Source organism: Sturnira hondurensis, unplaced genomic scaffold (assembly GCF_014824575.4).
Source record: "Sturnira hondurensis isolate 20B ecotype Veracruz unplaced genomic scaffold, ASM1482457v3 Scaffold0023357, whole genome shotgun sequence".
Lineage (NCBI taxonomy): Eukaryota > Metazoa > Chordata > Mammalia > Chiroptera > Phyllostomidae > Sturnira > Sturnira hondurensis.
Window position 1 is genome coordinate 10603954 of NW_028095988.1, and position 13672 is coordinate 10617625.

Here is a 13672-nt window from a genome sequence, read left to right on the forward strand (position 1 = left end):
CTGCACTGAACTTTCATGGGCCCCACAGGGCTGATTCTGGGCTGTGGCAGTGCCTGCTCCAAACTCCCCCTGAGCAGATCTCCCCCAGGGCATTCATCGTGGAGAATCATAACCACCTTTCACTAGCCTGCCTCTTCCCCAGCTTGTCACTGCTGAATCCCTGGGGCCCAGGTATGCACACAGGAGATGCTCAGGAAGTTTGCTGGGTGCTGGCAAGCTGGGAAGATGGACATGCTGGTAGAGGGAGCTGGAGATGAGGTTAGGCCATGTTTTCTGAGCCAATACAAGTGGGTTCTGTACAGTATTCAGAACACCAATTGAGTGTTGGGAGCTCTGGGTTCTAGTCCCAGCCCCATCACAAATAAGAATGTCACTTTCCTTAATGGGATTGCTTTCTCTTATGTGTCATGAGGGCTGATATTTAAGGGCTCTTCTAGTGACTGCTTTTGGGGAACCTCTGCCCTCTTCTGATGCTGCAGGCTGACTTCTTCCCTGTGGCCTGCAGGCCAAGTCTTCCCCACACCACAAGGGGGAGCTCTACACACAGCCCAGGCTTGCACCTAGCCTCAAGCCCACTAACAAATCTGCGTGTACAGGAGTGGCAGGTGGGCACTCACATTGGGAAAGCTGTTCCTCTCAGACACAGAACTCCAGGTGCCCAGCCACCAGGCACACCACAAAGTGGCCTTGCACACAAAGGGCTGCGGCATGAAAGTTTTGTGTTGAGAATGTCTTCAGTATCTTTATTCTAGCCCCCCACTTCCTCATTACCAAGACCTGGTCCCGGAGAAGGACCATGACCTGCTCCTGGAGAAGGACCATGACCTGTTCCAGGCAACATTTTCATGAATACTCCTTGGACTCCTGATATGCTTATTTCCTAGGGAAGGAAAAGACTGACCAGTAGGATTCAAATCTTTTAATTTGGGAATGACCAGCTTTCTCCTGCCCATTCCTCCCTCCATAATACCCCTCTTCAGTCCAGCTTCATCAGGAGCCATATCTCAGAGCATCAGGCCCACAAGCAAGTCCCCATGGCTTCTCAGGCCAGCCTTCATCTCTGCAGATCTGGGACAGCAGGCTTAGTGAATCCAAGGGAGATGCGCCTGGGCTCCACTGTCCCCTTGGTCTGTAGCCTTGGGGTCACTGTTGGTCCCCTGTGAAAATGGAGCCAGGCAGGGAAGGGCACATCAGGCTGGGACAGCTGGGGCAGGGGGTAGAGGGGCACCTCCTCTCCCAGAGCACAGGCACTCACCCTGGGTGGCCCTGGGCACAATGTCAGTTCGGTAAATCTTGAAGGCATCATAAGCAAAGACGGAAACCAGGATGATGCCAAAAACCTGTGGAGCAGGAGTGGAGATGGCATCACAAAGGCCGTCTGGTATTAGGGGAGGGGCCTGGGTGGGGGGGGCTCAGGAAGTGGGTAACACCAGTTAGAGGTCCTTAGTGAACTGAAGAGATTTGAGGGCGCTGGACTCACAAAAGCAGCAATGGCAGCTCCATCTCGGGAGGTCACAGCTGCAAAGGAGACCACTAGGAAGATGATGATGGCGCTGACACAGCGGAGGAAGTCCTGGAGGGGCCAAGATTCCAGGTCAAAGGGAAGTCAGAGTACAGGGTTATTCCCCCTGAACTTTCCAGACTAGTCAGCACTTGGCCCTCAGGCACTGAATTCCTGTATAAAGATACCCCTGGACACTACCTAAAGCACTAAAGAGAGAAAAAGAGGGAGGGAGTTCACATATTATCCAGGGAAGGGATGCAAGTGAATGCAGAGTGACCAGGACAGAAAGCCAGGGGTCTGGGTGCAGCTGACCCAGGCTCAGCAGCTGGAGCCAAGGGGCACATCTTGGGGATGCCAGCCTGGAGGTGCGGGAGAGCAGGGCAGGGCTGGGGCTGGGCCTTCAATAGGGGGGAGAGCATATCTAAAGGCTGCGTGTCCTCACCATCAGTGACCCAGCAGCTGTGAATCTGTGTAGGTCAAAGCAGTTTTTGAGTACAGGGCACAGCTTGGGGCAAAGCCCAGCTGGGGTTGGGGGGCCCAAGTGAAGGAGGGAGGCTGGGAGAGGAAAGGGAAACTCCAAAGTTCAGAGGAGAAGAGAGGGAGCAGAATGGGGTGGGGTGGATGGGGTCCCTCACCAGACAGGGCCAGTTCAGTCGGTCAAAACGCTGGTAGTACTGGGTGGCATAGAGGAAGAGGAAGGCGAGGGTGATGAAGGATTCAAGCAGCGCCGCAGCCATGTAGGCGGAGATGGAGGCGGTGAAACAGATGAAGATGATGAAGGTCAGGGCCTGCAGGACCAAGTGTGTGGACTTGCCAGGAAGGAGACACAGGCATGGCCTGACCTTGGCCTTCCTTTCCTCAGGAGCACCCCTCCCAGGCTGGCCCCCACCACCTGTCCTTGGAGGTCTCCCCATCCCTCATGGCAGGAACCATATTCCATGGCTTTTGGCCAGGGGCAGGCTCCCACCTCCCACCTCTGCCAGCCCAGGAGGACTCAGATCTTTTAGTTTGGGGACAACAAGCTGCCTCCTGCCCCAGCGTCCCAGCAGGCCTGACCGCGTGGTGTCCTGCTGGGGCGCAACGCAGAACGCAGTGTGAATGCCGCCCCCAGGGTCATGTCTGCACCAGCCCCGCACCCTAGGCATCAGCCCGTGCCCCATGATCCTTTCTCCCGCATGCCTCAAACTCCTCTAACGGGAGCCGAAGCCTGTGGCTCCATGCAAAATACAAGGTTTAGAAGACAAACGTTCCATGGTGGAGTCTGGGGGTCCCTTCAGCTCTGGCCCTATAGGACAGCATATGTGCAGAAGTATTGCCTTCACACCAGGGCCTTGCTAAGTGACTAGGGGAAGATGCTTTCCTGGGAGCAGATGTTCACGGGGAGCAGAAACAGGAACAACAGGGCTGCAGGAATTCTGCCGTTTCAGATAGCTGGACTTCTTGGACATGCCAAGAAGTGGCCATCTTAGAGCCCAGGAAAGAGGCTGCTGGTACCCTCATCCCGTCCCTGTGTCTTGCCCTCCCTCAATGTCCCACAAAGCTGTCCTATCTAACTTCAGTCCTAGCAGCCCCACCTGAGACCTACTATACCTACTTCCAGATACAGAGGCAACAGGAAGGCAGGGAGGTGATGAAGGAGGGGCAGCTGGGGATAGAAGTGGTGCCCAGAAAGCCTGGGAAGGGAGGTGGTGGGCGGGGCAGGGGGGCCAGGGCTAGGGGATATGGAGGCACCAGGTTGGGGTGGCTGTTGTTACCAGCTCAGTTTCCAGCAGGATGCCTTTCAGGGAGGAGAAGAAGGTCTTGTCCACAGCAAAGCCCTGGAGCCCTGCAGCTGGCCCCTCCTCAGGAGGCCGGTCCCGGCGATCCAGAGCACTGAGCATCTCCACAAGGCCCACTGGGCACAGCCCCTCACTGCCAGCAGCCCAGGAAGAGAAACAGGAAGACGGAAACCTGGCAGGATAAGGAAGCAGACAGAAGAAGGAAAGCACTTTGAGAAACCTGAAAGTGAAACGCGCAGCCCTGCTGTGAGGTCCTGGGAGAAGGCAGCGCTGGGGGAGGCCTGCCCAGATGGGCCTTCCACTCAGCTGCCCCACCAGTGTCTGCACCAACCCCCAGGAGGCATATGGGGAGGGGAGAGGCTGAGGAGGAGTGGCCAAACCTCCCCTTACTTGGACAAGGGAGGAGGGGGAGGAGGTCTGTGGCAACCGGGAGGAGTTGGGAGTGGAGCCAAGAAACAGGGCTGGACTAGGAACCCCCAAGGACCTAAGCCTGAAGAAGTTTGCATCCCCTCCCCTAACCTTAACCCTCTTCCTTGGCCCATCTTTTCTCCCTTTTCCTTTTAGGAAGGGTGGGAGCTGGAGCACGCCCAGCAGCACCCCCAGGGCCCAGCTGTAGCAGCCAAGAAAGAGGACAAAGGCAGATTGTTGGGGGGACAAGGGGGTGCTCTGTTCCTGCTGCAGTGCCTCAATGGGCCTCTGTCTCTCCAGTATACCAGGAGGGTGGCCTGACCCCCACCCTGGTGTTCAGGGGCAGACTGGGGAGCCAGAGAAGGAGAAGGATGGCAGGCCATGGCGGAAACTGTGGAGACAGCGATAGGTAGGGCTGACCATGGGGCAGAAAAGGGACTGGGCTGGGGACCACAAGATGTTCAGGCACCAGGATGCCAAAGACAAATTAAGCCACTTTTAAACATAGATTATTTATTTGGATAAGTCTCTCCGTGCTCAATAACAGCCTCTTCCTCAGAGTCACCCATGTCAGAAGACCAGTAACGTGCTCATTGAGTGTTTGATGACTGAATGAATGAATGAGCGAATGAATGAACAAATCAATGAAATGAGGGGCTCTCTGCCGGCAAGGGGGGAAATATCAAGAAAGTGCCTGTGCTCACGATGACAGCTGGGGTGGAAGGAAAGGAAGAGATGGGGTGGTGGCCTCCAGGAATGGGCAGAGCTTTGAAAGCCTTTTTGAGAAGAAATGCCAGGATACCAGATACCAAGAGGCTACTGCAGCCAATGCTCACTTCGCTTCACCTGCATTTCCTATCCACTCCAAAAAGTGCAAAGTGTGTTTTCTTCTAAAGTCCCCATCCTGTCCCATGATCCTGTTGCTCCAGGTGATACTTTGGAGGGGTGAGCACTTTGGCATCCGGGCTCACTCTAGTAGACAGTTGCACACCCAGCTCCAGCGTTCCACCGAGGACCACCATGGGCAGCATGACTAGGCCATCACACGAGGCCGCACGCACACGCAAGCCAAGGAGACACGGTAGAGCCTGCGTTCCAGGCAGTAGCCATTACTCGCGCCCTGCTCTCCAGGGCATGGCCGGCGATAGAAGACGGTCTGGTTGTGGTAGAGCAGCTCCGAGTTGCCCAGGGGGTCCATGTGGGAGCCTGTCTGTAGGCTGACACAGTGTGGACACAGGCAACGGGCGTGGTACAGGTCCTGGGGGAGCCGGTTCAAGTCCCTGTCCAACCTGTGGGGATGGCACCAGTCAGTCAGGCCCTGGAGGGAAGCTGGCCAGGCAGAAGGGCCTGGGCCAGAAGCAGGGAGTGCCCAGGGAGGATGGAAATGCCAGAGGAAGGAAATGGTGTGGTCGGGAGGCCTGGCTTCTTGCCCTAGCTCTGGCACCCACTTGCTGCGTGACTTTGAAAAAATCAGCCCCTTCTCTCTGGGGCTTATCTTCCCCCACTGTGAGGGTGGGCAGGGCAGCTTCTCTGTCCAGCTGGCCCGGAACCCTAAGGGAGGCAGAGTAAAGCGAGCAGGCTCCTGCCCGAGCCTCCACCAGAACAGGTCTGCTGTCCGAAACGCACACTGGGCTCTGACGTGAGGTTTGTCTTTGCAATCGTTATTACATTTTAGGGTGCTTTTAATTATACAAGTAAAAGCTGCCCTTGCATTACAAAGTGTCAAACGAAGATTAACAGTGCAGCTGCCCACCAGCCCCACTCCCCAGAGGGCGCCACTGTCAACCGTTTCTGCACTTTCTGCACTTCCTCCAGACAGAGCTGTGTGGGCAGTGTAAGCACAGGTGGGAGGGAGTGCATGGAGAGACTTACTTAGTTATTCTGAAAGGATCTGGTGGTCTAAAAATGGTGAAAAATAGGTGTTTCATAGGTCTGGGACTCCAGAAGCCTAGCAAGAAATAGCTACTAGGTTGTAAGACCATTGTCTGTGTAGACAAGCCCTCAGAAGTTAGGGCTCAGCGAGGACAGAATTTTCCAAAGTGGGTTCCCTTATAAGTGCCTTGTAAGGAAAGGGGTCGGTGATCAGATGAGTTCAATGGTTTCTTTCCTGCTGACTTAAGGCAGACTCTAATGTGCTGAGCACACTGTGAGTCTACAAGGGGCCAGGGCGGGAAGCAGCCTTACCCACCACGCTTGGACATCATCAGTGTTTCCCTGAGGAGCAGCTTGTGGGACAAGTGTTGCAAAGAACCGTGGGGGAAGACCACCTGAGTGGTTATCAGGGGCTCACAGCCTCCCTACAAGGGATCTGGACCCCAGTCCAGTGAGCCAGCTGACCCCCAGCCTTCCCAAAGGGGCTTCCATCCTTCACATGTAGCCCAGGACCCCACCAGCCATCTGAAATCACTTCAAAGCGTGGTGATTAGCAGTCTCCACCCTGGATCTAGTCTCAATGAGAGCCAACCCCCTCCCTACCTACTGAACTTCTCCCTTCATCCCCACAGCCAAGGTTAAGCCAGACTAGACTTGGGAGGAGTGAAAACACAGACACCCTGTGAGGACAAGACAGGAGAGATGTGGTTAGGACCCCTAAGGCCTAATTTCTAGTAGTCCGTTTCATTGTCTCTATTTCGGTGCTTCCTAATATTTTTCACATCATGGCACGAATAGAGAATTCTAATATTTGTGGGGCACACTGAGCGAAAGACTGAGACTGCCCACATTCCAAGGTAAGCAACCGGTGCTCCACCCACCCAGCTGCCCCCGCAGTTGAGCGTTTCCTCATCGTGGTGTATTTACAACCCACTCACATCCCAGGGCAAAGCATTTGGTGTTGGGATGCTTCTTGCCTGTATCATAGCATCATTCCCTGATATTCTGGTTATAAAAGCATGGTCGCTGTAGGGATGAAGGAGGGAAAAAGGAGAGAAACAACATTCTATGTACTAAATATAGACTCTACATATATTATTTCCTATGATCTTTACACGAGCCCATGTGGTATTATCTCACTTTACAGATGAAAAATAACCTGAACGTTGAAACCTTGAGTTACTGGGCTCAAGGTCGCCCCGTAGGAGTCAGACCTAGGACCCAGACTAACGCCCAAACCTTCATGGCCTCTCTGAGACAAAACGGAGCCGGTAGACTGGAACTGGGTAGATCTCCCCTGGCCCCTCACATGCACCCTGTCTGGCACATATGCAAGAACTCAGGAAGGGACAGCAGACTCACTCGTATCTCCAGGGGGAGATGGACCTGCTGTTGAGGGGTCCATCTTCACTGGCCCTGCAGGACACTGGGTGGCGGGCCAGGCTGTCAGCCTCTGGGGGAGGCCTGAGCACCGTGTCCAGCTTCAGCAGCTCTTCAGTGGGGTCCTGTCCTTGGCTAGGGAAGCAGCCGGGCCAGAGGATGCAGTCTTTCTGAAGCCGCAGAGTGAGGGCATGGGCTCCCGTGACTACTGCCAAGAAGGCAACCACCTGTAGGAAAAGGCCAGTGAGACAACTGTTCCATCCAGTCCAGGTGCCCCTCTCCCAGCTGTTCCCTGAGATCCTGGTTCCTACCTCCACCTGGTCTCCAGCCCCAAGCCACAGAGCCCAACCTCCTTACCACTTTCCCACTTGGCAGCGTCCCCACCGGGCCTCTGCACACTCACCTGGTACATGCCGGATGCCGGATGCCGCTCGCCCAGCGAGGTGCTGTACAGGCTGACAGGCAGGGCCCTGTGGAAGCAGGCTGGCTAGAGCAGTTGAGGAGTCCTGGTTTTATTTTCAGCAAACCTGTTTTGTTTATTCAAATTTATTTCCACTACCTTTTGGAGGGAGTAACCTGAGATTAAAAAAAAACAAAACAAAACCAAAGAAAACCTGACAGGGTTTCCAAAGCTGTTTAAAATGCTGTACTCATGGAAGTTGTGATGAACATCGTCATAAGCCTGGAAATGAATCAGGTAAACCTTGTTCTTTGCGTGGACTCAAAGCAATAGTATTCTGCTCCTCTGAGACTTTGAAAACTGGCATTATGGGGATTTCTCTGATTAGCTTGGTAGCCAAAATTAGGGAACATTATCTGGCCTCTCTTCAAGGGGCCTCGTTTTCACGGTCTCAGCTGCTCCTACTTGGCCTCTTGTCTGCACCTCTCCCTTTCTTCCCAGAAGTCCTCCTGTCAGCCACCCAAGTGAACATTTCCACTCTACCCCTCGCAACCATCAACCCTTGTGTTCTCTGACCCCTTCCTCGTTTTCAGTGACCCCAACTTCTATGACCCCCATCATCTATGACTCTCCTCACTGTCTGTCACCTGTTCCCTAACTCACCTTCACTCTCTCCAGTGGCCACCCAAACCCCCATCCCCACCCTTTCTATGACCCCACAGGACTGCCAGAAAGACCTCACCCCATCAGCTTGGTGGCTGGATGTGCAAGATCTGATGGCAGAAGCTGTGGGTGACTGTCCCATTGCACAGGTGAGAAGGTAGAGCCAAGGGGAGGAGCCTGGAAACTGACTCATCTAAGATCCCACAGGAGGTCCTGGTTCCACGGACCAGCCTGTCCCCACCCCCACTCACAGAGCCTTGGGGACAAGGTCTTGGTAGGGGCGGCTGCTGCTCTCAGGCCATGAGATGAGCCCACCTGGCTGGGGTGAGAGTGCAAAACTGTGTTCACAATGGCTCGAGCTGGGCCTGACCCCAGGGACCACCCAGCCTGAGAGGCACCGTACTGAGGGCAGGCCAACTGGAGGCTTCTTCCCTCCATGCCTTTTCCCTCATGCCCGCCACTGACCCCCCCCAACCCCACACCCGTTACCCAGCCCCACTCATACACACACCGTATATTGACATTGTCTCTAGAATGATGTTTCCTTATTTGCATGTGCTTTCCCTTAGAAAATACTCCTCTTGTAACCAAGGACATAGGCAATAAACAAAGAGAACCAGGAATGACTAACTGTAAAGGGGAATCCTTCAAACGCTTTAAGGGCAGCGATTTTCAACCTTCTTCACCCTGTGGCACACACAAACTAATTACTAAAATTCTGCAGCACCCCAAAAACTATATTATATTTTTTCCACTCCGACAAAAAAAATTAGGTATAGTTTTGATATATTCACACCAGATGACTATTTTTGTGTTGGCTGTTGTCATTTTGAATTTGACAATCGAAGTGAAGAGAGGTCAGTGCCCTTGACTAAACAGTCAGGCACTGCATGTATCAAAAACTCTTGTGGCACATCAGTGTCTCCATGCACCTGTTGAAAATCGCTGCTTCAGGGCAAAGCAGTGCCGAAGCATAGGAGTGATGAGGTCAAAGGGCATGCTGCAGGGTCAGAAGAAGCTGTGTGGTGAGGGCCCTGGACCTGGGAGTGGGGCAGGGCTCTGGGCCAACAAGTGGCTGCTGGGAAGCAGGAGCACTTAAGAGAGCACTGAGTCGGGAGTCCATCACCCTGCTCCCACTGCCCGCCTCTTCGCCCATGAGCTCCCAGACACGCTCACGCCCACCCTCTGTTGATCCCTCAGCTCTGGGTGTCACGCGCCAGGATGGTGTCCAGGCCTGTACATGCATCAGCTCACTTTACTTTCCAGTAACACCATGCGTGGAAGCCCTTATCCCTATTATCTCATATTAAGATGAGGAAACTGAGACCCACAGAAATTTAGTAGCCTCCTTGAGGTCACGCAGGAAGGGGCAGAGCTGGTTTTCCACTCCAGCCCTGACCCACTCCAAACCCAAGCTCCTGGCATGGTGGAGCCACACTGTGCAGCCCCTGGTTGGCCACAAAGGGAAGGGAGGTCCCCGCATAAGTGCTCTCCTACTCACCTGGACTTTGGCTGGGACAGGTCTCCCCTAAACCTGTCTGGGGCCACAGGCCATTCCTGCCACTCAGGCTTTCGGCCCCGCTGGCTGGGATCTGCTGCTCCTCGCTGCCATCCCCAGCCTTGGGTCTGGCACGAGCAACCGCCGACCCCAGAAAAGGCTCTGCGAGAGCAGTGCTCTTCCAGAAGACCTGAATCCATATAGGTCTCTCCCAAACCAATCAAATCCCCAGAGCCTGTCATCGGCCCAAACCCGCACCCCTACCCCTTGCCCCAGTCCAGAGAGGGGTGCTCAAAAGAGCTGGAAGTGATCCTAGATACTCATTACTTGCTGGTGTTGCAAGAACCCCATGTTTGCCCAGGACATTGACCTTCAGGAGAGGCCTTTGGGGTGTCCCCCCACCTCTGTAGCAGGACTTTCTCTGAGGAATCCCCTTGAAAGGCAGAAGGAGGTCCCCTCCACACACAGAGTCTCCCCTAGGGGTGATCAGGCCTGACAGAGAAGCATGCTCTGAGCCACACACCCCCACCCCGCCTGCCCACTCAGCCTCTGCTCTTATCTCAGCAGCATCTCTGTGGGACTCCTTAGGGTGACTCCCTGCCATGAGAAACATTTTCCAGAGGGTTTTCCTCCTGGGGTGACTAGTTTTGGAATCCCTGAGTCACTTCAGCTTCCAGGGAATCCTTGGGGGTGTGGGAGATGGGTGTAGCAATGGGGAGAATGCCAGAGGTGGGAGCAAAGAAAAGTTCACTCAACACCTGATAGCAGGGATGCCTCCCAGTGTTGTTCTCACCTGCCTGGGCCCGGCCTGGTGGGAGACCCACCCCTGTGCCCCTGGGAAGAGAGACAAGTGCCCAGCAGGAAAGGGCAGAGAAGATGCAGCCCTTGGTCAGGAAAAGCGTCTGGGGCGTGAGGAAAGCTAGAGCATGGCTGCCCTGCCCTTCCTCAGAAAGTCACTCACATCTTCACCTGCTGCCTTGAAGTCTTGACCCTCCCTCTGATCAGCTCTTGACCTTGGGCCTTCTCTGGTCCTTTCTCCTTACTTGCAGAAGTGTATGTGTGTTGGGGGTGGGCAGGAGTTTAACCTGGATGGCCACAAAAGTGCCAACCAGCTTAGCCGCTCTGGACCTCAGCTCCTGAAATAGTGCTGAAGCCACAGGACTCAGCAGAGTTTACTGAAGCTCATCTCCACTCACCTGATGTGAGGCGGGGACACTGTTGGGTAAAATGCTGAAATACCTCTGCCCCTGCTGGTAAATTGATGATATCCTCAGCCTGGGGCCACCCCGACCTATTACAGCCTCCTTGTGGTCCTGCAACTAAAGGCCTGGCTTGGACAGGGCCTCCAGAGCGCCGCTTCCTGTACCAAGTGATACATGGTAATGGTACCGGTTGCTGGTGGTCTGTAGCACCACCTTCAGTTGCAAAGACACTTAGGCTCGGAGCCTGCCTTCAAAGAGAACCCCGTCTGGCCTGGGAGACACACAGAGAAGCGAATTGCACAGAACAAGAAGCCCCACAACTCCCTCTCCAGCTGGGTGCCTGTATCTCCCCCACCGCCCCTGAGGGTGGGGGCCCCTGGCTTACTCAGCTCTGTCCTACAGTCAGGGCTGCCCCTGTTCATCTATCCATTCACCAAACATGTACTGAGCATCTATTGTACTTTATACCAGACACTATTTTAAAAGGCAAAGATTTATACGATCTGAAGAGAAACCAGAGTATAAGACACTGTTTTAAGTAGTAGGAGGACAAGCCAGATAAGGTTCCTGCCTCAGGAAACTTCCAACTCAGGAGGAGACAGATGATAAATAAGGAAACAGATCATTTCTGATAATAGTAAGTGCTGTGAAGACAATGAAACAGTGTTATGAGGTAAGAAGTTATGGGGGCAGGGGGTGGCTTTGATTTGGGAAGCCAAGGAAGGCCTCTCTGAGCATGAATGGTCCAGGCAGGGGCAGAGGGACATGCAGAGCCCTAGAGGCGGGAAGCAGCTGGGTGCATTTGAGAAACAGAGAAGACAATGCAGATGGAAAACAAAGGATAGGGCAAGAGTGGGATGTGATGAGGTAGAAGAGGTGGGCAGGGCCAGGGCACATAGGGTGCCATGGTAGGGCATTGGGGTTTTATTCCAAGGTCAGTGGGAAGTATTGGCTGGATTCGGGCATGATCTTGGCAATGTGAGTTTCCCAAAAGCAGGCATCGTGTCCTTGATATTCTGCTCCCTGGACTTGGGGCTGACATCAAATAACAATAACAGTTGTTCTTATCCAACATTTATACATCATGAGTTCCACTACTACCCTACTTTATAGACAGGAAACCAGAGGCTCCAAGAGGTCGTATAGCTTGCTGAAGTCACTAGCTAGTGTTGGAAGCAGGATTGGAACCCAAGCAATCTGGATGCTCGGGGACCCAGAAAAGAAGAACTAGAAGAATCCATGAGCACCTGAGAAGTTTCGAGTAACAGGAAGAACACGAAGAGGTCAAGGAAGTCAGGGACGGGTGAGGGAGAGACCAGCAGGGTCCTGCTGGCAAGGGAAGAGAAGGCTGAGACTCAGAAAGCCAGATGGAGGTGTCCCTTCCTTTCTTCCTCTGAATATAAATAGCAGAGGCCGGTCTCGAAGCTGAGGGCCTGGCTGCCTGAGGCTGCCTCCCAGGTCTTAGCTGTCCATCCAGCCTGGGCTTTCTCTAACTTAACCCAGAGCCCGTAGCTCTCCCTGAACAAGTTAGAATCATCTTAAACCTCTGTGAAAGAGAGGGCAAGCACGAGGTACTTGAGGAGGGAAAGGTTCTTCCTGCCCTCAGCAAAAAACCCTTTCATCTTCCACAAAAGCACAAGTTGGGGGAGAGCCAGGGTGAAGAGGAAAAGCCATTGAGGGAAATCACCACGGTGCGGGGCACTTTACACATACGCACTCTTCACCGAAGTCCCTGTTACAGATGAGGAGCTGAGACTCAGATATGTTATATAGCTTGACCAAGATCACACAGCTTATGAATCAGGATTCCCTTCCAAGTCTGACAGTCTTCGCTCGGGGGCAGTCTTATTTTCCTGCAGATTTGCACTCTGCTGCCCACACTCACGTTTCCCCAAGTACTGGACCCCATCGCCCAGCTCCCAAACAACAACTTTACCTGGTCCTGGAGCTTGCTTCCTGCTTAGCTTTTCTGGCCTCCATCTATTTCCAATGTGCCACTCAGAGTGTTCACCTTCGCAGTCCCCTGGGCAGAGATCCCAGAGTCGAGGCCTTCCCGCAAGTGCTCCACCCAGCCAGGCCTCCTAGGGCTGGGATCTGTAGGAAGTTGGACCAGGCTGGAGCTGGGATGGGGGAACTCTCCCTTCAGATGTACCTGGGGATTTAAAAGTTCCTCTGCCATCCTGACAGAGTCTGAGTTTGTTCAGGATTCCCAGCCCCATGCCCAGGTTCATACCTGGGCTCCCATCCCTGAGCCAAGCCCAGAACCAACATTGTCCATCCCATAGGTTTTACCCCTCCCTCTACAAAGGGTTCTTTCTTTCTTTTTTAATTTCTTTAGATATTTCTGACTTTTTAAAAGATTTTATTTATTTATCTTTATTATTTTTAAAAAATATTTTATTTATTTACTTATTTTTAGACAGGGGGAGGAAGAAAGAGAGGGAGAGAAACATCGATGTGTGGTTGCCTCTCATGTACCCCCTACTGGGGAGTCCACTACCCAGGCATGTGCCCTGACTGGGAATCAAACAGGCTAACACTCCATCCACTGAGCCATACCAGCCAGGGCTGCAGAACGTATTCCACAGGTGCCCAGGCAATAGGGAAGGAAGAAGGGGTGGTATTCTCAGAATATCAGTTCAAGCAGGTATTCTCACCTCCTCCCCACACTGGGAAATGTCTGTGGGCCTGTGGAATGTGGAGAGGGGCTTATTCAACTACCCAAGACCGAAGGTTCACAAAGGGCCTTAAATTAGATTTGCGATGTTATTGCCAAATGAGGTTATACATAGTCCATTTTTTTTGTGTTTTGTGGATGTACAAGGGGATATGAACAAGTGAAGTGACTGAAAATAACCTCATAGGAAGATCTGATCATAAATTCCTAACTGAGCAGGTCATAGTATGGTAGTCACGCCCCAGGCTTATAACTTCTTTGGTAAAGGTTTTTAAGCAAGCCCTGCCCAT

General features: G+C 53.4%; 2 protein-coding genes across 4 annotated transcripts; both read right to left on the reverse strand.

Moving 5' to 3' along the window:
* Positions 1-904: 904 nt before the first annotated feature.
* On the reverse strand, positions 905-3630 carry CMTM5 (CKLF like MARVEL transmembrane domain containing 5). Of its 3 annotated transcripts, none has more exons than XM_037037489.1 (5): positions 3259-3630; positions 2140-2292; positions 1481-1573; positions 1256-1340; positions 905-1068 (listed from the first exon to the last, which is right to left on the reverse strand). In XM_037037489.1, the coding sequence occupies exons 1-5, from the start codon at positions 3382-3384 to the stop codon at positions 1055-1057; spliced, it is 471 nt and encodes a 156-aa protein (XP_036893384.1). In that variant the 5' UTR covers positions 3385-3630; the 3' UTR covers positions 905-1054. The 3 variants fall into 3 exon arrangements, with proteins under 3 accessions (XP_036893384.1, XP_036893383.1, XP_036893386.1); XM_037037488.1 differs by having other exon boundaries at positions 905-1157; positions 3259-3629; XM_037037491.1 differs by lacking the exon at positions 2140-2292 and having other exon boundaries at positions 905-1157; positions 3259-3629.
* A 602-nt stretch (positions 3631-4232) lies between these two features.
* Positions 4233-10969, reverse strand: IL25 (interleukin 25). The gene is made up of 4 exons (XM_037037506.1): positions 10795-10969; positions 7346-7518; positions 6925-7169; positions 4233-4979 (listed from the first exon to the last, which is right to left on the reverse strand). Exons 2-4 carry the CDS (start codon positions 7352-7354, stop codon positions 4724-4726), a joined length of 510 nt encoding a protein of 169 aa, XP_036893401.1. The 5' UTR covers positions 7355-7518; positions 10795-10969; the 3' UTR covers positions 4233-4723.
* Positions 10970-13672: the final 2703 nt, after the last annotated feature.